Source organism: Salmo salar, chromosome ssa19 (genome assembly GCF_905237065.1).
Source record: "Salmo salar chromosome ssa19, Ssal_v3.1, whole genome shotgun sequence".
Lineage (NCBI taxonomy): Eukaryota > Metazoa > Chordata > Actinopteri > Salmoniformes > Salmonidae > Salmo > Salmo salar.
In genome coordinates, this window is record NC_059460.1 from 31,181,370 (window position 1) to 31,207,318 (window position 25,949).

General features: G+C 41.8%; 1 protein-coding gene across 7 annotated transcripts in view; it reads left to right on the forward strand.

The window, feature by feature from the left end:
* LOC106578655 (transcriptional activator GLI3) overlaps window positions 1–25,949 on the forward strand; it is a 196,708-nt gene that overhangs the window by 20,137 nt on the left and 150,622 nt on the right. For all 7 annotated transcript variants that reach the window (XM_045702217.1, XM_045702216.1, XM_045702220.1 and 4 more), the window contains one exon: window positions 15,773–15,946. In XM_045702217.1, coding sequence (XP_045558173.1) covers window positions 15,814–15,946 — 133 coding nt within the window. In that variant the 5' untranslated portion in view covers window positions 15,773–15,813. The remainder of the gene's footprint in view (window positions 1–15,772; window positions 15,947–25,949) is intronic.

Here is a 25,949-nt window from a genome sequence, read left to right on the forward strand (position 1 = left end):
GCAAATTGTGACTGAAACCGTCTAATGTCAATTGCTTGTGTTTCTTGGCCCAAGCAAGTCTCTTATTCTTATTGGTGTCCTTTTAGTAGTGTTTTTTTTGCAGCAATTCGACCATGAAGACCTGATTCACGCAGTCTCCTATGAACAGTTGATGTTGAGATGTCTCTGTTACTTGAACTGTGTGACACATTTATTTGGACTACAATTTCTCAGGCTAGTAACTCTAATGAACTTATCCTCTGGAGCAGAGGTAACTCTGGGTCTTCCTTTCCTGTGGCGGTCCTCATGAGAGCCAATTTCATCATAGCGCTTGATGGTTTTTGCGACTGCACTTGAAGAAACCGGATTGACTGACCTTCATGTCTTAAAGTAATGATGAACTGTTGTTTCTCTTTGCTTATTTGAGCTGTTATTGCCATAATATGGACTAGGTCTTTTACCAAATAGGGCTATCATCTGTATACCACCCCTACCTTGTCACAATACAACTGATTGTCTCAAATGCATTAATTCCACAAATGAACTTTTAACAAGCCACACCTGTTAATTTAAATGTATTCCAGGTGACTACCTCATGAAGATGATTGAGAGAATGCCAAGAGTGTGCAAAGCTGGCATCAAGGCAAAGGGTGGCTACTTTGAAGAATCTGTGATATTAAATATATTTTGATATTTTTTAAAACACGTTTTTGGTTCCCACATGATTCCATATGTGTTATTTCATAGTTTTTATGTCTTCACCATTATTCTACACTGTAGAAAATAGTAAAAACAAAGGAAAACCTTTGAATGAGTAGGTGTGTCCAAACTTTTGACTGGTACTGTATATTTTATTTGACATGCCTGTGTGATGTCTGGTATACATGAATACAAATGTTTTCACCCTGGACATTTACTTTAGACCTTCATACGAATCATACGCTTCAAGTGTTGTCTGTGTTTAACTTATCACAGAAGTTAGTAAAAGTTAGTGACAAACATGCTATGAAGAAGTTATTGTTTTGTAATCTAACAAAATTAAAATGAGTTTATACAAAACTTGCATTTGGTCATCCCCAAAATGTGGCCTTTGAAAGCCTTGGTAGTTGCATCCTTTCTCAGGGAATTGTTTGCATATACAGTTGAAGTCAGAAGTTTACATACACCTTAGCCAAATACATTTATACTTAGTTTTTCACAATTCTTGACATTTAATCCTAGTAAACATTCCCTGTCTTAGGTCAGTTAGGATAACCATTTTATTTTAAGAATGTGAAATGTCAGAATAATAGTAGTGATTTATTTCAGCTTTTATTTTTTTCATCACATTCCCAGTGTGTCAGAAGTTTACATGCACTCAATTAGTATTTGGTAGCATTGCCTTTAAATGGTTTAACTTTGGTCAGACATTTCGGGTAGCCTTCCACAAGCTTCCCACAATAAGTTGGGTGAATTTTGGCCCATTCCTCCTGACAAAGCTGGTGTAAGAGAGTCAGGTTTGTAGGCCTCCTTGCTCGCACACGCTTTTTCAGTTCTGCCCACAACTTTTCTATAGGATTGAGGTCAGGGCTTTGTGATGGCCACTCCAATACCTTGACTTTGTTGTCCTTAAGCCATTTTGCCACAACTTTGGAAGTATGCTTGGGGTCATTGTCCATTTGGAAGACCCATTTGCGACCAAGCTTTAACTTCCTGACTGATGTGTTGAGATGTTGCTTTAATATATCCATCTTTTTCCTGCCTCATGATGGCATCTATTTTGTGAAGTGCACCAGTCCTTCCTGCAGCAAAGCACCCCTACAACATGATGCTGCCACCCCCGTGCTTCACGGTTGGGATGGTGTTCTTCGGCTTGCAAGCTTCACCCTTTTTCCTCCAAACATAACGGTGGTCATTATGGCCAAACAGTTCTATTTTTGTTTCATCAGACCAGAGGACATTTCTCCAAAAAAGTACGATCTTTGTCCCCATGTGCAGTTGCAAACCGTAGTCTGTTTTTTTTATGGCGGTTTTGGAGCAGTGGCTTCTTCCTTGCTGAGCGGCCTTTCAGGTTATGTCGATTATAGGACTCATTTTACTGTGGATATAGATACTTTTGTACCTGTTTCCTCCAGCATCTTCACAAGGTCCTTTGCTGTTGTTCTGGGATTGATTTGCACTTTTCGCACCAAAGTACGTTCGTCTCTAGGAGACAGAACGCGTCTCCTTCCTGAGCGGTATGACGGCTGCGTGGTCCCATGGTGTTTATACTTGCGTACTATTGTTTGTACAGATGAATGTGGTACCTTCAGGCATTTGGAAATTGCTCCCAAGGATGAACCAGGCTTGTGGAGGTCTCCAATTTCTTTTCTGAGGTCTTGGCTGATTTCTTTTGATTTTCCCATGATATCAAGCAGAGAGGGAATGAGTTTGATGGTAGGCCTTGAAATACATCCACAGGTACACCTCCAATTGACTCAAATGATGTCAATTAGCCTATTAGAAGCTTCTAAAGCCATGACATCATTTTCTGGAATGTTCCAAGCTGTTTAAAGGCACAGTCAACTTAGTGTATGTAACCTTCTGACCCACTGGAATTGTGACACAGTGAATTGTCAGTGAAATAATCTGTCTGTAAACAATTGTTGGAAAGATTACTTGTCATGCACAAAGTAGATGTCCTAACCGACTTTACAAAACTACAGTTTGTTAACAAGAAATTTGTGGTATGGTTAAACGAGTTTTATTGACTCCAACCTAAGTGTATGTAAACTTCCGACTTCAACTGTAGCTGACAACAGGGTGGCAGGTGTTTGATGTACTGCTCTAGAGTCTGGGAGACTTTTACAGGGAGGAGAGAGAGCATGAGTTTTGGCTTGAGTACAGTGAAGCCAATCCAACCAGTGGCTGTGGATAATATGCTATGTCATCACACAGGCAAACTGTTACAATGAAGGAGATTTGGGGCAGTTAGAGTGTTGGACTAATAACCGAAAGGTTGCAAGTTCAAATCCCTGAGCTGACAAGGTACAAATCTGTCGTTCTGCCCATGAACAGGCAGTTAACCCACTGTTCCTAGGCTGTCATTGAAAATAAGAATTTGTTCTTAACTGACTTGCCTAGTTAAATAAAGGTAAATAAAAAAAATTACATAGTGCATCAAGTATACTATTATGAGTGTAGTTTACTTCTCTGTGCTCTGGAGAGATCGCAGGTAGTTGGTCAGAAGGCTGTGGAGGTCCTTGACCCATTCTGTCTCTGTAGTACCTGGAGAGAGATGGATAGAGGTAGTGAGTGCTAGAAAGAGAGCCCTCACCTCTGACCTCCTACTGGCCCAGGGCCTCCTGCCTAGTATCATGACATAGTGTTCCATGTTCCTGCTGGTAGCAAACCTCAATCTGCCTTGTATGGTTGCATCCATATCCACCAGACTCCAAGAAATCAGATGACAAACCTGCAGAGATTAACAAAAGCAAATTGTACCTGTATTTAAGATTCATGTATCAGTTTGCCTATTTCACGTTAATGTATAGATCTGATTTAAAAGTATGCATGCCATTTTTGGATAAAGGCTATGACAAATTACATGGCATACATGTGAATTTATAGCTAGAAAATATATTATTTATATTCTCATCTCACTAACAATTGCTTAGGCGAACAGCAAATTCCAGTACTGTGGCTAATCTGTATTGTGGCTAGCTTCACATAGGTGACTTGTTCTGTCATGACAACATGCTCCTCCTTATTTGACTGTAGTTAGCTAGCTGCTAGTTTATTAATTGTTTACTCTATTGCTTAATAACTGATGTAGTTAGCATGAGCTAGGAAACAAGCGTTGATCCTGCTTGCTTTACATCTGACAGATATTTGACGACCGTAGCAAGCTAGATTATAATGGTTAATGAAAATTTCAGTTTAGTTAATTAGCTAGCTAGCTAGCTAAGTGTAAAACTGAGAGTCTCGCTGTAAAATGCAGCTAGCTAGCCAACTGGACTTTATCAGTTGTACCCAAGCTAGCTTGATCCTCAGTAACATTAGCTTACCATGCTTTTCTGGACATTCCTCTTGCCCATCCCGGTCGACAACTCCTTGCCTACTACCGTCTCTTGGTCTTCTTCTAGGTTCAAAACTATATGGCTGTAGTCTGGTGCCTTATTATCAAATGCAACCCACTAGTACATTTATTTAACTAGGCAAGTCCATTAAGAACAAATTCTTATTTACAATGTCAGCCTACACCGGCCAAACCCAGACGACGCTGGGCAAATTGTCCGTCGCCCTATGGGACTCCCAATCACGGCCGGTTGTGATACGGCTTGGATTCAAACCAGGGTGTCTGTAGTGACTCCTTAAGCACTGAGATGCAGTGCCTTAGACCACTGCGCCACACGGGAGCCCACAGACACATGGTGCAGGCAGGCAGTCAATGGCTCAGTGTTCCAAAACTGTTCACCAGTTTCTATGTCAAGCAATGACAGTGTTCCATTTGTTATTTTTATGTTTTTATGGTGCACAGCAGCATATAATAGATTTTATTTCCAATTTGCCCCATAAAGTGACATATTAATACATACAGTAGCTATATGTGCGACACATTATTGTTTGGGGGGTTCTAATGGGAAACACAGCCTTTAACCTCTTACATCTAGACGTTCCGCTAGCAGAACACCTGCTCCAATATCCAATGATGGGCGTGGCGCGAAATACAAATTCCTCTAAAATCCGAAAACTTCAATTTTTCAAACATATGACTATTTTACAGCCTTTTAAAGACAAGACTCTCGTTAATCTAACCACACTGTCCGATTTCAAAAAGGCTTTACAACGAAAGCAAAACATTAGATTATGTCAGCAGAGTACCCAGCCAGAAATAATCAGACACCCATTTTTCAAGCTAGCATATAATGTCACAAAAAACAAAACCACAGCTAAATGCAGCACTAACCTTTGATCTTCATCAGATGACAACCATAGGACATTATGTTATACAATGCATGCATGTTTTGTTCAATCAAGTTCATATTTATATCAAAAACCAACTTTTTTACATTAGCATGTGACGTTCAGAACTAGCATACCCCCCGCAAACATCCGGTGAATTTACTAAATTACTCACGATAAACGTTCACAAAAAACATAATTATTTTAAGAATTATAGATACAGAACTCCTCTATGCACTCGATATGTCCGATTTTAAAATAGCTTTTCGGTGGAAGCACATTTTGCAATATTCTCAGTAGATAGCCCAGCCATCACGGCTAGCCAAGTTTAGCCCTGATCAAACTCCGATTTACTATTACAAAAGTTTCATTACCTTTGTTGTCTTCGTCAGAATGCACTCCCAGGACTGCTACTTCAATAACAAATGTTGGTTTGGTCCAAAATAATCCATCGTTATATCCAAATTGCGGCGTTTTGTTCGTGCGTTCCAAGACACTATCCGAAATTGTAAATCAGGGTCGCGAGCATGGCGCAATTCGTGACAAAAGATTTCTAAATATTCCATTACCGTACTTCGAAGCATGTCAACCGCTGTTTAAAATCCATTTTTATGCCATTTTTCTCGTAAAAAAGCGATAATATTCCGACCGGGAATCTCCGTTTAGCTAAATAGAGGAAAGAAAACAAAGCTTTCGGTCGACGCGGGCACGAGCCTGAGTCTCACAGTACTGTAACCAGCCACTATCCAAACGCGCTACTTTGTTTCAGCCAGAGCCTGCAAAGCCACGATTCAGCATTTTGCCGCCTTCTGAGAGTCCATGTGAGCCGTAGAAAGTGTCACGTAAGAGCAGAGATCCCCTGTAATAGATAGAGATAATCAACAAGGCCAAGAAATGGTCAGACAGGGTACTTCCTGTACAGAATCTTCTCAGGTTTTGGCCTGCCAAATGAGTTCTGTTATACTCACAGACACCATTCAAACAGTTTTAGAAACGTTGGAGTGTTTTCTATCCAAAGCTAATAATTATATGCATATTCTAGTTTCTGGGCAGGAGTACTAATCAGATTAAATCGGGTACGTTTTTTATCCGTCCGCGAAAATACTGCCCCCTAGCCATAACAGGTTAAACTTTTAACATGTTATGTCATACTGAACGCAGCCCAGGCAAATGCAATCAATCAACGCACCGTGACATTGATCAACCAATGGTGTGTTAGATACCACACACATACATACATTTGCTTGACACGTCCTCATTATCATATTGGAGGAAGTAATACAGAAATAAAGAAATTATTTAAATGAATAACATGAATTAAAATTATTTATGTGTGCATTTATTTATTAATTTAATTCTAATTATGGCAGCTTTGGTCCTCCATACAGTGTAGGCAAGTAAAAAAAATGTACTGTTGAGATTTAAAGCTACGGTGACCATTTCAGCATGTAACAGGTTGTTACTACAATTTCAGGTAAAAACTCAATAAAACAAGTCTAAAACTAAGGAGAATGTCTCTACATTTCAGCTGTTTCAAAAACATTGCTATACTATAAAAAAAAACTAAGAGTGTTGACTCAATGAGACAATTCTGTTTACACTGCCCTGCTTAGAGGGGGGCAACTGTTGGGCGAGTGTCGTCCAGACGTGACAAGTTCGCAAGTTTACATTCCAGTATATGTGTTGTCCAGGGTATTTTTTGCAAAAAGTTTAGTAAGTGTGAAGACCCTCAAACTTTTCTCTTTATTTCGGTGTTTGACGTACACCATTTGCAAATGACTTTCAACTCTGAGCCTTTGTCATCAAAGTGTATAATTTATGTTAAATTGATTTGCTTAATGTGCTTATAAAATAAGAATGTTTATTTTTCTTACCAACAGTCTGAATAGTGGTATTTTTAACCTGTTTAATCGCCTCCCTTTCTGTGGGAAAGGATTATGGTGGCACACAAATAAAGATACACCCTTTCATTCTCCATACACTAATTGAGTGTGGGACAGTCATTTCAAGGAATAAACATAAAAATGAAATTTGGATTTATTTTGGGTAACGACTTCAACCGATGCGTGGTTCATAATGCCTTCTTTTGTAAGGTGCTTACTGAGTATGCAAAGACCAGCCCTTCTGTTATACAGTGAGAATGAACATTATACAGCCTCCATAAAATGTTGGTTATTTTTGTGATATCTCATGCGAACATGGTGAATTATTTGATTTTCTAATGACATGTAAGTAGATTAGTATGTATTCTCTGCAGCTAAGGTTTAGGGTAGATTCCCTACAGTACATGACAACATACAGTATCATGACTTTCAAAAGAACTGCATAATGTTTACACTGAGTATACAAAACATTAAGGACACCTGCTCTTTCAATGACATAGACTGACCAGGTGAAACCAGGTGAAAGCAATGATCCTTTATTGATGTCACTTGTTAACTTCTATGGGCTAGGTGGGACGCTACCTGCGGGACACAGCCAGTGAAATATCAGGGCAGAAAATTCAAAAACAACAAAATGTCATAATTCAACTTTCTCAAACATAAAACTATTTTACACCATTTTAAAGAAACTTCTCGTTAATCTAACCACATTGTCCGATTTCAAAAAGGCTTTACAGCGAAAGTATAACATTAGATTATGTTAGGAGAGTACATAGACAAAAATAATCACACAGACAATTTTCCAAGCAAGGACGTGTCAATAAAACCCAAAACACAGCTAAATGAAGCACTAACCTTTGACAATCTTCATCAGATGACACTCCTAGGACATTATGTTACACAATACATGTATGTTTTGTAAGATAAAGCTCATATTTATATCAACAACAAAAAAACAGCATTTTACATTGGCGCGTGATGTTCAGAAAATGTATTCCCACCAAAATGTCCGGTGAATGTGCACATCAATTTACAAAAATACTCATCATAAACGTTGACAAAATATATAACAATTATTTTAAGAATTATAGATGGACTACCCCTGGATGTAACCGCTGTGTCAGATTTTAAAATAGCTTTGCGGAGAAAGCACATTTTTCAATATTCTGAGTACATAGCTCAGCCATCACGGTGAGCTATTCAGACACTCGCCAAGTTCGGGGCAACCTAAACTCAGAATTAGTATTAGAAATATGCTCTTACCTTTGCTGATCTTAGTCAGAATGCACTCCCAGGACTGCTACTTCCACAATAAATGTTGTTTTTGTTCGAAATAATCCATATTTATGTACAAATACCTCCGTTTTGTTCGTGCGTACAGATCACTTATCCAAAGGCATAACGCGCGAGCGCGGAACGAGACACAAAGTCAAAATGTTCCATTACCGTACTTAGAAGCATGTCAAATGCTGTTTAAAATCAATCTTTATGGTATTTTTAATGTAAAATTGAGACAATATTCCAACCGGACAATAGCATATTCATTCAAGAACAAAAAGGAGGGGCACGCTCGCGGGACCGAGCATATCCAATCCCTTTGTTGCCAGGCAGACCACTCAGTAACTGAGCTCCTATTATCTGCCCAGTGACAGGAAAATGCTCAAACCACTTTCTGAAGGCTTTAGACAACCAATGGAAGCCTTAGGAAGTGCAACGTCACCCCACAGACACTGGAGCTTCGATAGAGAATCAAAAGAACTACAATTCTCAGACTTTTCACTTCCTGCTTGGATTTTTCTCAGGTTTTTGCCTGCCATATGAGTTCTGTTGTACTCACAGACACCATTCAAACAGTTTTAGAAACTTCAGAGTGTTTTCTATCCAAATCTACTAATAATATGCATATTCTAGTTTCTGTGCCAGAGTAGTAACCTGTTTTAAATTGGGTACGTTTTTCATCCGGCCGTGAAAATACTGCCCCCTAGCCCAGACAGGTTAAAACCTCTTGCATCTAGACGTTCCACCAAATATCCAATGGAAGAACGTGGCGCGAAATACAAATACCTCAAATTCAATATTTTAAATTTTTCAACTATGCGACTATTTTACACCATTTGAAAGATAAGACTCAAAAAGGCTTTACAGCGAAAGCAAAACATTAGATTATGTTAGGAGAGTACACAGCCAAAAATAATCACAGCCATTTTCAAAGCAAGCATATATGTCACAAAAACCCAAAACACAGCTAAATGCAGCACTAACCTTTTGATGATCTTCATCAGATGACACTCCTAGGACATTATGTTATACAATACGTGCATGTTTTGTTCAATCAAGTTCATATTTATATAAAAAAACAGCTTTTTACATTTGCATGTGATGTTCAGAACTAGCATTCCCACCCAAAACTTCCAGTGAATTTACAAAATTACTCATGATAAACGTTGACAAAATACATAATTATTTTAAGAATTATAGATACAGAACTCCTTTATGCAATCGTGATGTCAGATTTTAAAATAGCTTTTCGGCGAAAGCACATTTTGCAATATTCTGAGTTCATAGCTCAGCCATCACGGCTAGCTAATTTGACACCCGCCAAGTTCAGGGAAACCTAAACTCAGAATTGCTATTAGAAAAATTGGATTACCTTTGCTGTTCTTTGTCAGAATGCACTCCCAGGACTTCTACTTCCACAACAAATGTTGTTTTTGTTCCAAATAATCCATAGTTATGTCCAAATACCCCCGTTTTGTTCGTGCGTTCAGGTCACTATCCAAAGGGTAACGCGCGAGCGCATTTCGAGACAAAACATTTCAAAATGTTCTTTTACCGTACTTAGAAGCATGTCAAACGCTGTTTAAAATCAATTTTTATGGTATTTTACTCGTAAAATAGCAATAGTATTCCAACCGGACAATGCTGTATTCAGTCAAAAAGGAAGAGAGAAATTGGCGAGGTCTCGTGAAGGCGCATCTCCAGTCTCTCTGTCACCAGGCAGTCCACTGACAAACTGTGCTGCTGTTATCTGCCCGGAGACAGGAGACGCTTCAATCCGGTTTCTGAAGGCTTTAGAGAGCCAATGGAAGCCTTAGAAAGTGTCATGTAATAGCTCAGATACTGTAGTTTCGATAGACAAGCAACAGAAGGACTACAAATTTGCAGAAAGGCCACTTCCTGCTTGGAATCTTCTCAGGTTTTTGCCTGCCATATGAGTTCTGTTATACTCAGACACCATTCAAACGGTTTTAGAAACTTTAGTGTTTTCTATCCAAATATGCATATTCTCGTTTCTGGGCAAGAGTAGTAACCAGTTTTAAATCGGGTACGTTTTTTATCCGGCCGTGAAAATACTGCCCCCTATCCCAGGCAGGTTAAAGCAGGCAATATTAAATCAGCTTTACCAACTTTTTACCAGCATGTCACATGTGCAACAAGGGGAAAAAAATCCTAGACCACCTTTACACCACACACAGAAATGCATACAAAGCTCTCCCCCGCCTTCCATTTGGCAAATCTGACCATAATTATATCCTCCTGATTCCTGCTTACAAGCAAAAACTAAAGCAGGAAGTACCAGTGACTCGCTCAATACGGAAGTGGTCAGATGACGCGGATGTTATACTACAGGACTGTTTTGCTAGCACAGACTGGAATATGTTCCGGGATTCATCCAATGACATTGATGAATACACCACCTCAGTCATTGGCTTCATAAATAAGTGCATCGATTGACGTCGTCCACAGTGACTGTACGTACATATCCCAACCAGAAGCCATGGATTACAGGCAACATCTGCATCGAGCTAAAGGCTGGAGCTTCCGCTTTCAAGGAGCAGGAAAATAATCCAGACGCTTATAAAAAATCCTGCTATGCACAGAGACGAATCAGCAAAGCGTCAATACAGGATTAAGATTGAATCCTACTACACCGGCTCTGACGCTCATCGGATGTGACAGGGCTTGAAAACTATTACGGACTACAAAGGGAAATCCAGACGCGAGCTCCCCAGTGACGCGAGCTTACCAGACGAGCTAAATGCCTTTTATGCTCGCTTCGAGGCAAGCAACACTGAAGCATGCACGAGAGCACCAGCTGTTCTGGATGACTGTGTGATTACGCTCTCGGTAGCCGATATGAACAAAACCTTTAAACAGGTGAACATTCACAAAGCCACTGGGCCAGACGGATTACCAGGACGTGTACTCAAAGCATGCGCAGACCAACTGTCAAGTGTCTTCACTGCCATTTTCAACCTCTCCCTGACTGAGTCTGTAATACCTACATGTTTCAACCAGACCACCATAGTCCCTGTGCCCAAGGAAGCGAAGGTAATCTGCCTAAATGATTACCGCCCCCGTGGCACTCACGTCAGTAGCCATGAAGTGCTTTGAAAGGTTGATCATGGCTCACATCAACAGCATCCTCCCGGACACCCTAGACCCACTCCAATTCGCTTACCGCCCCAACAGATCCACAGATGACGGAATCTCAATCGCACTCCACACTGCCCTTTCTCACCTGGACAAAAGGAACACCTATGTGAGAATGCTGTTCATTGACTACAGCTCAGCATTCAACACCATAGTGCCCACGAAGCTCATCACTAAGCTAAGGAATCTGGGACTAAACACCTCCCTCTGCAACTGGATCCTGGAATTCCTGACGGGCCGCCCCCCCAGGTGGTAAGAGTAGGCAACAACACGTCTGCCACACTGATCCTTAACACTGGGGCCCCTCAGGGCTAATACAGTACCTGGATTATCAGTGGGGCCCAGAGTTTTTCCTGACTTTTTGACCACCTGACCAGGATAAACTCTGGGCACTAGTCATAACCTAGCCTTGTTATAACCATTATCATTATATAATAAGTTATAAGTATGTCATATTGTAAATACCTACAGGATGTGCCATTTCTGGAAATTCCAATCTAGGCCAGGAAATGCTAATGCTATTTTTCTATCGGAGGATTTATCTCAGGGAGGCGCATACACTGAGTGTACAAAACATTAAGGACACCTTCCTAATATTAAATTGCCCTCAGAACAGCCTCAATTAGTTGGGGCATGGACTCTACAAGGTGCCGAAAGCGTTCCACAGAGATGCTGGCCCATGTTGACTCCAATGCTTTACACAATTGTGTCAAGTTGGCTGGATGTCCTTTGGGTGGTGGACCATTCTTGAAACACACAGGAAACTGTTGAGCATGAAAAACCCAGCAGTGTTGCAGTTCTTGACACATACCGGTGCGCTTGGCACCTACTACCATACCTCGTTCAAAGGTACTTCAATATTTTGTCTTGCCCATTCAACCTTTAAATGGCACACATACACAATCCATGTCTCAATTGTCTCAAAGATTAAAAATACTCCTTGAACCAGTCTCTGCCCTTTCATCTACACTGATTGAAGTGGATTTAAAGTCCCCGGGCACTAGGAGCGCTACTTCTGGATGAGCATTTTCTTCTTTGCTTATGGCTTTATAGTTGGTTGAGAGCGGTCTTAGTGCCAGCTTCGGTTTGTGGTGGTAAATAGACGGCTATGAATAATACAGATGAGAACTCTCTTGTTAGATAGTGCGGTCTACAGTTTATTATAAGGTACTCTACCTCAGGTGAGCAATACCTCGAGACTTCTTTAATATTAGACATCACGCACCAGCTGTTTATTGACAAAAATAAGACACCCCTCGTCTTACCAGAGGTAGTGTCTCTGTTCTGCCGGTGCATGGAAAATCCTGCTAGCTCTATATTGTCCATATCTTCGTTCAGCCATGTCTCGGTGAAACATAAGATGTTACAGTTTTTAATGTCCCGTTGGTAGGATAATCTGAATCGTAGTTCATCCATTTTATTGTCCAATGATTGCACATTAGCGCGAAGAATGGAAGGCAGTGGGAGTTTACTCGCTTGCCTCAGTATTTTCAGATGGATGCCCGATCTGCGGCCTATTTTCCGGCATCTTCACGCAAAAGGCGTGGATCTGGGCTTGTTCCAGTGAAAGTAGGATATCCTTCTCGTCGGACTCGTTAAAGGAAAAAGTTTCTTCCAGTCCGCGGTGAGTAATCGCTTTTCTGATTTCCAGAAGTTATTTTCGGTCATAAGAGACGGTAGCAGCAACATTATGTACACAATAACTTCAAAAATAAGTTACACAAAATGCTAAAAAATAAAAGCTAATAGCACAATTGGTTGGGAGAATGCAAAACGTCAGCCATGTTCTTCGGCGCCATCTTTCAACTTCGCGTTGCTTGAGTGTGAAGACTGATAAAAGTAACCAAGAAGTGTAAAGAGAAGGTTAAAAGAAAGACAGACAGACAGACAGACAGACAGACACTTGCAGGATGGGGTGATTGGGTGTAGCGGTGGACTGCTCTGAATGCTTCGCAACACAAAAGGGTGTTCAGCCACGCTTGAGTGGCCAGGAGCTGTGAATATTTGTTCTACCAATGGAATGTGTATGCCCCTGCTTTTCTCCTCACCCCGCACTCCTCCCCCAATATATTTATCTTCTGAATATCCCTCCTTCCTTCCAACATTTTCTAACTCACCTGGGGGGAGGGAGGTAGAGAGGTTTAGAAGTTCAAACAAGGAAGGGAGCCCAAGCACGCATACTTACGCTGGCACGCACCTCGCACCCACGCAGGGACACACGCAAACACCGGCAAAAGCACCTTCGTCTTCTCTTTTGCAAGGAGTTCAATCGTCAGAATGGTGCAATTTAAAAGAGGGCAGAAAAAACCTTTGTCTGATCTCCCCTCTGCCAGAGACAGAATGTCAGTCGAGGAGTGCCTCACATTTGAGTTTCTATGGTTGCAGGCCAATGAAAGTGGGTGAGTGGCTTGATGTCTCTCTCAACCCAGGACCTGCATCGATCGAGTGCTCAGGAACTCACACATACACACTCACTCTTGTTGTTCTACAAAAATGGAAAAAAGTTCTGAAACTAACCCCAAAACTAAAACACTCATCAAACGCATACCAATGATTTGAGATGAGATCTGTTGTCGAAAGATAGAAATTAGGTCTGGAGTGACATGGTACACATGTATTCATGTGGGACTGATTAGAGGAAGAGTTTGTTTAATTCTGTCTTGATTGGTCGGGGAGTAATTGTGCTTTGTTTCTTTTGGGGGGGGTGGGGGGGGGGCAATCTACGATTGCTTACAGATGTTGTTGTCGGCTTAGAATGGACGGCAGGAGGTTTGGAAAAAAACTAACAAAGCGCACCTTGTTTGTCTGAAGTTGCCCCCCCCCCACACCGCCCTCCCAGGAGAGTTTTGGTAACACCATCCCATTCTCCTGTAAATTCAACATCAGCCCTGTGTATTTCAGCCCTATTCACCAACTCCCCTCTTTCTAATCTGCTAGTGTTTATGGGATGGAAGGCAATTAAATAGTATCGTTAGGCAATTAGGACTCTATTTTCAAAGAAATGTTGCACAGACTAAATATTTCCAGCAATTATCCTTGAACAATGGTGTGTTTCGGGGTCTAAGTGATGGGCTTGCAGTGGATTTAAATTATCCCATGTTTTATGTTGTGGTTTAGCATGTTTGGTTGCTGTCTCCATGGCTAGGGTTCAGGGATGATTTGACCCAAATGGAGGTTCTGAACTGAACTGAGACGGTTTGCTACTATAGACTGTTGGCTGAATTTCTGAAAGAGGCAATCTGAGATTCTAGTCCGAAAATCTATGTACCAAACCCAGATTTGCCCTTCAAAATGGAGAGACAGCATTAACCGAAACAACGTTTGTTCTTTGAGAGAAGGAAAAATTGCCAGGCACCATGATATTCCCAAAAGCACCACAGACGAGCCTTAATTTTTTGAGGTTGTGAATGTTTCTCTCGCTGTAGTATCCCCTGAAGATTTTTTCTTTCTCTCTGGAAGAGGAGGAATTATCCGTACCCACAACCTTCACTTCCATGTACTCTAAGATGCAGTATAACCTGAACTTACTGAACAGCAACTTCTTTAACTAATATACTTTGAAATAAAATGTATAGAACTTAATTCCCCCACATTACCAGAAGTTTACTATGTCATAGTTCAAAATTGGGTGAGATGAGAAGTTAGCTAGCTCTCCCATTTGTAAGGTTGCAAAATGATCTTAACTTTATCAAAATTCCCAGGTTTTTACCGAAATCTCGGTTGGAAGATTCATGCTGTAAGGCCCATTGGGTGCATTGAGAGGGCAGTGGGAAGATCAAACATAACAATTATGAGTGAAAATAAACAGAGTGGAGCTGGTGGATTGACCCATGGCCCTCTCTGTGGCCAGGGATAAAAGGGAATTGACTGGAAGGACTTCCTTATGGTATAGAGGTTAGAGGTCAGAAAACATGAAGCGCCAGTTCCATGGGATTGTTTTCTTGAAGGCTTTCAGATTTCATGCATTCATACAGTTTGTTTCTCAAGATGTGGAGACATCCCACTGGGCACAGATGTCAGTTCAACGTCTAGTTTTTATTGACATTTGGTTGTCACCATGTCATTGGATTTTGGTGAAATATTTGGTGAAAAAAATACGAAATGCCCTTAAGTTGACTTTTTGCAAATCCAGTTAGTTTTCCATATTGACTCAATGTCATCACATAGATTTTGGGGGTTGAGGTGACGTGGCAACAACGTTGATTCAACCTGTTTTTGCCCAGTGGGATACTGTTGCATCTCTATTGTTGAGAGAGTGTGATATTAACCTTTCGAGCAATTCAACAACGATGTCTTTACACTTAATTACACTTTGTCTTGTTAAAGAATTGGTCAATTTAACAATTTCTTGAAGCTTTAAACAAAACAAAAGTGTTAAGAGATTTACTATGATAGACACTCCTTGGACAATCATCACTGGAAGACCAATGCATCTGGAGAGAATGTTAGGAAAGTCTGTAGCATGACAGTTTGCTCTAATAAAGCTCTGCAATGGGACGATACTGTACTGCTCTTGTTGACATCTTCTTGTACACCTGTTCCCTACCCCCCAGGTGTCCTGTCTCCATGAGGTGCTGAGGAATGAGCAGTCGCCATGGAAACCCAGTCCCAGGCCAGTTCTGCAGCTGAGAAGAAGAAGAAGGTGGAGACCATTGTGGCAACCAAGGGCTTGTCCACGTCCGCCGACATCAGCGAGAAGGCTGTGGCCTCCAGCACTACATCCAATGGTAAGGATTGTTTCCAGCTTTTACCTCCTCTTCCTTCCTTCCTTCCTTACCCTCTCTGGTCCTCTCTTGTTCTCTTCCTCACTGGTCCCTTCCATCACTCTCCTGTCGCTTTCTTGTCTTGTCTCACTCCGAACAGGAAGTTGCAAGGAGTTGAATGGTTTGGTCATAAACTTAAGATATTGGTGTTTATTCATTTAGCATGCTGTTTGTAGTGGAATGCAAGATGTGAATGGATCATATTCTGACAAACTCAATCACGTGTTATGTTTAAAACGAGGTCAGGCCCTTTTGGAGAAAGTGGAGTTCTAGAGAGTTCAAACAATACTATTCACCGGACGTGCTACCTGTCCCAGACCTGCTGTTTTCAACTCTCTAGAGACAGCAGGAGCGGTAGAGATACTCTCAAAGATCGGCTATGAAAAAGCCAACTGACACTTACCCTTGTGTTACTGACTTGTTGCACCCTCGACAACGACTATGATTATTATTATTTGACAATGCTGGTCATTTATGAACATTTGAACATCTAGGCCATGTGCTGTTATAATCTCCACCCGGCACAGCCAGAAGAGGACTGGCCACCCCTCATAGCCTGGTTTCTCTCTAGGTTTCTTCCTAGGTTTTGGCCTTTCTAGGGAGTTTTTCCTAGCCACCGTGCTTCTACACCTGCATTGTTTGGGGTTTTAGGCTGGGTTTCTGTACAGCACTTTGTGATATCAGCTGATGTAAGAAGGGCTATATAAATACATTTGATTTGATACAACAATCATATATGCAACATCTTGAATACACAACAAAAGATTTTCATTGTTCAGTCTTTTGGCCCTCACAACACAGCTGCAGCAATGAAGAATATTAGATAACAAAATATTTTTTTCTCCAGGAGTGACTGGGACTGCCAGACAAAAGTCATAACAAACCTAGAGGACAAATGACCATGACTTAAGTTGCAGCTGTGGTCATTAGCTGCAGCTGGAAGAGTTATGTTTTTTTTTGGGGGGGGGTAGTAGACTTAGGGGTGTCAGCAGAGAGAGAGAGGTAGGGAAGCACTCTGTTGCCCTGGGCTTCCATCTGATTTGTAGCATGTCAAATGTTATCATTCCAGGTCCGCATTCCCATATGGCAACACTATTTTATTAATTAAATGAGAGAAGTGAAAAATAAGTTTTGCGGTGTGGAAAATGCATGGATGTAATTTGGCTCTGGAGATTGTGCATTTTTCTTTAATGCTCTGGTAATTACTCCTACTAACAACGTAACGTTTGTCTTGGAAACGTACTCCCGCAATGATCTGAACCTACACAAGGGGTAATACCTGGGGTTAAAGAGTAGGGAAACAAACAATACTATTCTTATCCAAGATCACGAGAGAGAGAGAGAAAGATAGGAGGAATGAGGGACGATACTTATCCACAGAGAAAGAGATGGCTTACACATTTTTTGTGCAGGTTCTAATGACAGCACATTCTCTAAGTTGCCCCAGAACTCATAACATCTTATCAGGTGTAACCTTACACCCCTGTCAACTTTAACCCCTGTAGCCCCTGTCCCCGCTCCTTCCCCATACAAACAAAAGGTAATTGTGAGCAGCTGAGGAACCCCAGTGACTGGCTCTTCTCAGGAAGGCCCAGGTGAATATTTCCCCCATCATGCAGCAGAGGAGTGGCCCCTGAACCCACACAGGGGAAACTCTGTAGGACACCACTCCACCACAGCATGCTACGATTAGAACTGAAGAAGTAAAAGCTAGGAGCAGTTATTGGTGGACTTATGGGCTGTTTAGCTTTAGCTCGCTGAAGTGTTTTCTGTTGCAATACAATTACTACACGATTGCGTGTTTTGGTTTTGTTTGTGATTAAAGCATATGGAAATAATTTTCTGGAAAACCTCACCTGATAGGCTTTGTGTCTAAGTCCAAGTTTTTGGGGGACTTAATTGATTCAAATGTTGGCAAGTCCTAGAGGTTATAATTTGATTAAATGACTCCAATTTTCATATGAAATGGAGGCAATGTTTTTTGTGACGAAATTGAATCATGACGTTACTAACCACTCTCCCAAATCTAATTCCAGAACACAAAGAACAAACACATAAATATAACTTTTTCTTTCTAAAGATTAGAATGTTTTGGTTCTTTATATTGTGTATAGATAACACAAGTAAATTAGTTGTGGTTTGTAATCATGATTAAAAACACTACTTATATTCAGTTAAAACCCTAGACCTTGGTCTAGTTTACACATACACTATGTAACAGTGTGTGTACATATGTCCTGAGCAGTTCCCAAACTCAATAAAAATCAGAACAGTGGAACACTTTTGTTTCTTCCTTTCTGTCCTTTCTTTGCTCCTTTGTTATTTTCTCATCTCTCACCCTCTCTTTTCTCTCACTTCTATATCCTACTACCCTCTTTTCTGCCAACGTGCACTCCTCTCTCTCCCCACTCTCTCTTCCTCTCTTATTCTTCTATGTAAGTTTTGTCGGAGTTGAGAGAGCTTGCTTGGCTTTGTAATGTGGAGTCTTGGAGGGGGAGCTAGCTAGCTAGCGTTCCCACATGGTTGGCTAAATGGTGGCTTCATCCCGTGTACTATTCATCTTTTCGCCCGCTCCCCTGGCCTGACAGCTCAAAAGGGCCGACTGAGCCACAACAATGCTGTGATTGGTGTTCTTTAGGAGGGGCAAGGGGGAGACCTCCCCCCACCCTCATCATTCTCCAGGCAGGTGGACCACAAAGTCTCCTGATTCTTTTGTTGTTTCCCCGGGCCTTCCAAAAAAAGATGTCCATGCTCTTTGGCTGAATAAATCCTGTCGTCATGCGATAATTTGCAAATAAAAAAAAAACTAGAAAAGAAGGGAGGGGAAAGGCCCCCGCTTATTGGTTAAGGAGAGAGAGGGTGAAAAAAAGAAGTTTCTGGTTGGATGGTTCATTGGATTTTTTTTATATGGATGCTGCTGAAATAGGAAAGTGAGGGAAGAGCGGGACAAAGAGGAGTAGAGAGAGAGAGGGAGGGCTAGAAGAGAGGGAAAGAGTGAGCGAGAGAGAGGAAGTGAGGGTTTGAGTTAGTGAGCTAGTTTAGGAAATTGTAGTGGAATGCATGCCCTAAAGTAGCAGGGTTTTCTGTAGACCAGAGGATGTTAGTGGGAGGAGCTATAAGAGTACGGGATCATTGTAAAGGCAAGGAATGTAAATCAATGGAATGGTACCAAACACATTGAAACAAAGTGTTTGACTCCGTTTCATTGATTCCATTCCAGCCACCATTACAATGAGCCCGCCCTCATATAGCTCCTCCCACCAGCCTCCTCTGCTGTGAACCTAATAGTTTATGAAGGAAGGACTCAGAACCTTTTTAAAGAGGTGCTTTGGGATTTTGGCAATGAAGCCCTTTATCTACTTCCCCAGAGTCAGATGAACATGGATACCATTTTTAAGTCTCTGCATCCAGTATGAAGGAATTAGAGGTAATTTTGCGAGCCAACGCTAACTATTGTTAGCGCAATAACTGGAAGTCTATAATATCTTATAGCATTCTAGCAGTTACCATAGACTTCCAGTCATTGCGCTAGCGCTAGTTAGCAATTGGGTTAACACTATTTAGCAACTTCCTTCAAACTGCACGCAGAGACATAAATATAGTATACGTAAGTTTATCTGACTCTGGGGAAGTAGATAAAGGGCTTCATTGTCAAAATCCTGAAGTATCCCTTTAACGGTCACGCTTGGAAGGGCAGGAGCAGGAGTCTCAGAGGCCCAAAAGTTGAGCCTTGAAGAGGAAGGAATTTTCTGCTTACATGTAGAAGGTTACCAGCGAAATCGCTAACCCAAACGGAGAGCGTGGCAAGTGTTTAGGAGAGAAAAAGAGCTGTTGACTGCTTTAAAAACATATAACATCTCAGAGAGAGAGAGAGGAGAGAAGGGGAGATGCAGAGAGAGGAGGGGAGAGATAAAGAAGAAAAAGTGAGGGGCCACCTTTTTAGGTAGCCATTTAAATGATCAATTGTAAATAGAAGGGGGATGTCATCTATCAGAAATAAAGTTTCCGCTTAACAGCCGGGATGGAAAGTAATTTACAGATACGCTGTCCCCGGCCATCTTTGTGCCACTCAGATAAGGTTTCATTTCAGAAACGGATAGGAGACATTTTCACTTACGGGGCCCCTATTCTGCGACACCTGTGATAACAGCTTGTGGACCCTAATTGAAAATGGGTTTCAAAATGGATTTTCACATTTCTTCTCCTCCCTCCCTCACCCCGTTCCTTACTCATTGCCCCCCTCTCCCCCACCTTCTCACCCCCATCAAGACAAACCCCCCCACCTCTGCTCCCATCCCTTTTCCGTGGTGTTCCGTGTGTCTGGAAATATTGGAGGAATGGAGGGCCAGGGAGGAGGGGAGGAGAGAGGCCGGTTTTCCGGGCGTTGGGGAAAATGGAGCGTAGGGAGCGGATTATCCCTCAGCACCCTGTCAGTGGTATGACAGCCTTGCGATCCGTCTTATTAATGAAATCATTGATCACTTGATGGGACTCATAATCAACTTTCTCGAAAGTGTCCTCCTGCCCCCCTCCGCACGCACACACACACACACACACACACACACACACACACACACACACACACACGTTTGTTTTACTATCCTTGTGGGGACCAAACAATTGATTCCTATTCAAAATCCTATTTTCCCTAATCCCTAACACTAACTGCCACCATCACTGCTCTCCACATTTCATCTCTCACTTTTTCTCTTTAGATTTACTACTCTACCTGTCTGATTTTTTTGTTAACAAAAAAAATGAAATTTTATGAGTGGCTTGATCATTATATAAATGAAAGAAATGAGGTGGCGCTCCTAGTGGCCAGGGACTTTAATGCAGGAAAACTTAAATCCATTTGATCTAATTTTGACCAGCATTTCACACGTGCAACCAGAGTAAAAAAAAAAAAAAACTCTAGACCACCTTTACGCCACACACAGATATGTGTACAAAGCTCTCCTTCGCCCTCCATTTGGCAAATCTGACCATAATTCCATCCTCCTGATTCCTGCTTACAAGCAAAAACTAAAGCAGGGAGTACCAGTGACTCACTCAATAAGGAAATGATCAGATGACGCAGATCCTAAGCTACAGGACTGTTTTGCTAGCCAAGACTGGAATATGTTCCGGGATTAATCTGATGGTATTGATGAGTATACCACATCAGTCACCGGTTTCATCAATATGTGCATCGACGAAGTCGTACCCACAATGACCGTACGTACATACCCCAACCAGAAGCCATGGATTACAGGCAACATACGCACTGAGCTAAAGGATAGAGCTGCCGCTTTCAAGGAGCGGACGCTTATAAGAAATTATGCTATGCCGTCTAACGAACCATCAAACAAGTATAGGGTCAATACAGTACTAAGATTGAATCCTACTACACCAGCTCTGATGCTGGTCGGATGTGGCAGGGCTTGCAAACTATTTCAGACTACAAAGGGAAGCCCAGCCGAGAGCTGCCCAGTGACGCGAGCGTACCAGACGAGCTAAATGACTTCAATGCACGCTTTGAGGCAAGCAACACTGAAGCATGCATGAGAGCACCAGCTGTTCCAGACAACTGTGATCATGCTCTCCGTAGCCAATGTGAGTAAGACCTTTAAACAGGTCAACATTCACAAGGCCGCAGGGCCAGACGGATTACCAGGATGTGTACTCACAGCATGCGCTGATCAGCAGTGTGTTCACTGTCATTTTCAACCTGTCCCTGACCGAGTCTGTAATACCTACATGTTTCAAGCAGACCACCATATTCTCTGTGCCAAAAAATAACAAGGTAACCTGCCTAAATGACGTAGCACTCGTGTCTGTAGCCTTGAAGTGCTTTGAAAGGCTGGTCATGGCTCACATCAACACCACCATTACAGAAACCCTAGATCCACTCCAATTCATAAACCGCCCCAACAGATCCACAGATGACGCAATCTCTATTGCACTCCACAATGCCGTTTGCCCCCCCCCGGACAAAAGGAACACCTATTTGTGAGAATGCTGTTAATTGACTACAGGCCCACATTCAACACCATAATGCCCTCAAAGCTCATCACTAAGCTAAGGAATCTGGGACTAAACACCTCCCTCTGCAACTGGATCCTAGAGTTTGACTCGGTACTGGTACCCCCTGTATATACAGTGCATTCGGAAAGTATTCAGACCCTTTCACTTTTTCCAAATGTTGTTATGCTACAGCCTTATTCTAAAATTGATGACGAAAAAAATATTTCAACCATCTACATACAATACTCCATAATACCAAAGTAAAACAGGTTTTTAGAATTTTTTGCTAATTTATAAAATAATAATGGAAATATCACATTCACATAATTATTCAGACCCTTTATTCAGTACTTTGTTGAAGCACATTTGGCAGTGATTACAGCCTAAAGTTTACCAGTCAAAGGTTTGGACACAGAAAAACCCTTGAATGAGTAGGTGTGTCCAAACTTTTGACTGGTACTGTACATTTGTGGAGTTTCTCCCATTCTTTTCTGCAGATCCTCTCAAGCTCTGTCAGGTTGGATGGGGAGCGTCACTGCACAGCTATTTTCAGGTCTCTCCAGAGATGTTAGATCAGGTTCAAGTCCGGGCTCTGGCTGGGCCACTCAAGGACATTGAGACTTGTCTCGAAGCCAGTCCTGCGTTGTTTTAGCTGTCTGCTTAGGGTCGTTGTCCTGTTGGAAGGTGAACCTTCACCCCAGTCTGAAGTCCTGAGCACTCTGGAGCAGGTTTTCATCAAGGATCTCTCTGTACTTTGCTCCGTTCTTCTTGCCCTCAATTCTGACTAGCCAAAGAGTTCCATCTTGGTTTCATCAGACCAGAGAATCTTGTTTATGGTCTGAGAGTCCTTTAGGTGTCTTTTGGCAAACTCCAAGTGTGCTGTTATGTGCCTTTTACTGAGGAGTGGCTTCCGTTTGGCCACTCTACCATAAATGCCCGATTGGTGGAGTGCTGCAGAGATGGTTGTCCTTCTGGAAGGTTCTCCCATCTCCACAGAGGAACTCTGGAGCCCTGTCAGAGTGACCATTGGGTTCTTGGTCCCCTACCTGACCAAGGCCCTTCTCTCCCGATTGCTCAGATTGGCCGGGCGGCCAGCTCTAGGAAGAGTCTTGGTGGTTCCAAACTTCTTCCATTTAAGAATGATGGAGGCCACTGTGTTATTGGAGACCTTCAATGCTGCAGAATTTTTTTGGTACCCTTCCCCAAATCTGTGCCTCAACACAATCCTGTCTCGGAGCTCTACGGACAATTCCTTCGACCTCATGGCTTGGTTTTTGTTCTGGCATGCACTGTGGGACCTTATATAGACAGGTTTGTGCCTTTCCAAATCATGTCCAATCAATTTATTTTACCACGTGGACTAAAATCAAGTTGTAGGAACATTTCAAGCATAATCAATAGAAACAGGATGCACCTGAGCTCAATTTCGAGTCTCACAGCAAAGGGTCTGAATACTTATGTAAATAAGTTATTTCTGTTAAAAAATATATATACTTGCTAAAATGTCAAAAAAAATTGTTTTCACTTTGTCTTTATGGGGCATTGTTTGTAGATTGATTAGAATAAAAAACATTTTTTTATTTGATTATGGCTGTAACGTAACAAAATGTGGAGAAAGGGAAGGGATCTGAATACTTTCCGAATGCACTATATTGTTGTTTTGTTTTACTTTTTCTAAAACGTATTTTCTTAACTCCTTCTTAACTCCTCCTCCTGTGCATTTTCACAGTGTGGTCTACACCTGTTGTATTTGGCGCATGTGCCAAATACAATTTGATTTGATTTGAAAGGATGGAACACCCAGACACTTTATTGCTGAGGGATGGAACAGTGAGGAGATCTGTTGGTGATATGAAAATATGCCTGTGTAATCATAATTTATTTCATAATTTAGTGGCTGCTTGTACATCTCTTTCTGGCTGGTAGCTCTAGTATGGTAGTGGTGTCGCCATTTCTTGTGAGAAGTTTATAGATCTGCTAGATCTTGTTGATTTATGTCTATGGTTGGGGCTACAATTGAATATGCTTGTAGACTTGCACAATATTTGTAGACTTGTAGTCTCCTTGGTGTAATAGTAGTTTTGACTGTGAGTGTGCTAGCGGGGGCTATATAGATGTAAAGGTGTAGCTCCTGTGGTAGAAAGCAGGGAGGTGAGTTCTCTTCTCTGACAGCCAGGGGTTAATGAGAGAGGGGTCTGATGGGGGGATAACGGACCTCAGGGGGAGTGCTGGCTGCACACCATGGGTCAAACAGCACAATGGAGGGGGCAGGATGCATACACGTGCCCACGCATGCACACACAAACACACATGCACAGATATGTGAACAGAGAAGCACACACATAAAAGGAGTGACCACCTTCTATTATTATTTTTCACTCTCACTGGGTTTTGGGCACACAGCATAATGTTACAGTAAGATGGGTAGAGTGGCAGCTGTTGTTAGATACAGAGATATGAACAGAAAGTCAATGTGGCCCTGTACACATGCACACATGCAGGCACACACACAATCGTGCAGTAAGCTGTGGACTCCATCAGTGAGCCAGCCATCTCATGGCCCTCTGTACTGGAGGCAATTTCCTGCAGCAGTGGGGCGACAGGCCTTGGGAGGGACGCCTCACAGCGGCTTTAGGCACAGGATTAGGGTGGTCCGCTGACTACTCAGGCGGAGGGGCCCTCAGCTATTCCCAGCCCAACAACCTAAACCCAGCCTGGCCTCCTTCTACCTGTCTGGCTGCATGGAGGAACCACACTGATCCATTCAGCATCCACCACCTCTGGACTGCTTTCACCTATTGGGAAGACTGGAAAAAAGACTCCAGTGCTTTCACCTACTGGGCAGCAGGGGCCACCTTCAGCAGTATTCAACTGTAGCATGCAGAATCTGAATCGCCATAATCTTGCTCTCTCTCTGGTTGTTTACATTTTAACTACCAGCAACGTGGGCAGGTCTCATTGCCAACAATAGCAAAGCAGGCATTGTGACGTAGAACAAAAGGCTGGGAATAGAACTTTCAGAAGGTGAGTTGGTGCCACGGTGCTCAATAGAACTAATAGGAGCTGGCAGGGTGAAAAATGCCCTAAAATAAGGCCTGTTTTTACGTGATTACTTCAAAAATACGGCAAGCAGCTGGGACATATGGTAATATTATGAAACTGGGCTCCACGGTGGATGCAATGAACTAGTTTTTATCAGGAAAAAAAGCATTGTTTAAAATGTCATGTGTCCAGCCTAACAGAAGTACAGCTATCAGAACTGTGTGTGTGTGTGTAAATGTGCTTCAGGGAGAGGGTGTGTTGTGCCGTATGTGAGCTTTGGTGAGACAGTGTTTTTGTGTTTGTCAGTGAATAAGATGTACTGTATGTTGTCCAGAGTGTGTGTAGGTATATGAATGATTGAGTGTTTAATTGTGTATAAATTTGTATTTGTTTTCTAATACATCTGTGCGGAAGACGTGATCTTAGGTTTCTGGGTGCAGGGTGTGTGTGAGTGTGTGTACAGTGGTTCCTCCTTTAAAAGTTGCATCATACTGCAGCACACCTTATGGGCTCCTGCAGAATTCTATGACACGTTATTTAATTGTCAGCCATTTTTACTATTAATTCTATTTAGTGCTAGTTTGACCACCAGAGGGCATCTTTGAGAAGCATTTGATAGTCTTCAATATTGGCATTATTAGAGAATGTAAAACCTTTTTTGTAAGAATATAGTATATGGGATTGATTTTAAGGAATGTAGCTTAATTAATTTTATTAATATTATGGTGTTTCTATTCCAAAAAAATTAAAAACGAAACCCTCAGGGTTCCCGTTAGGATGGAACGGAAAATATGGGGCTGTACAATGTGATGTTTGGGAGTAGGCTACAGTACTAAGAGCATAAGGAAATTGGAGGATTCCAAACTGATATAAGGGGCATTTTTCATTAGGGCAAATCTGATCTGTTAGAATATCTAAC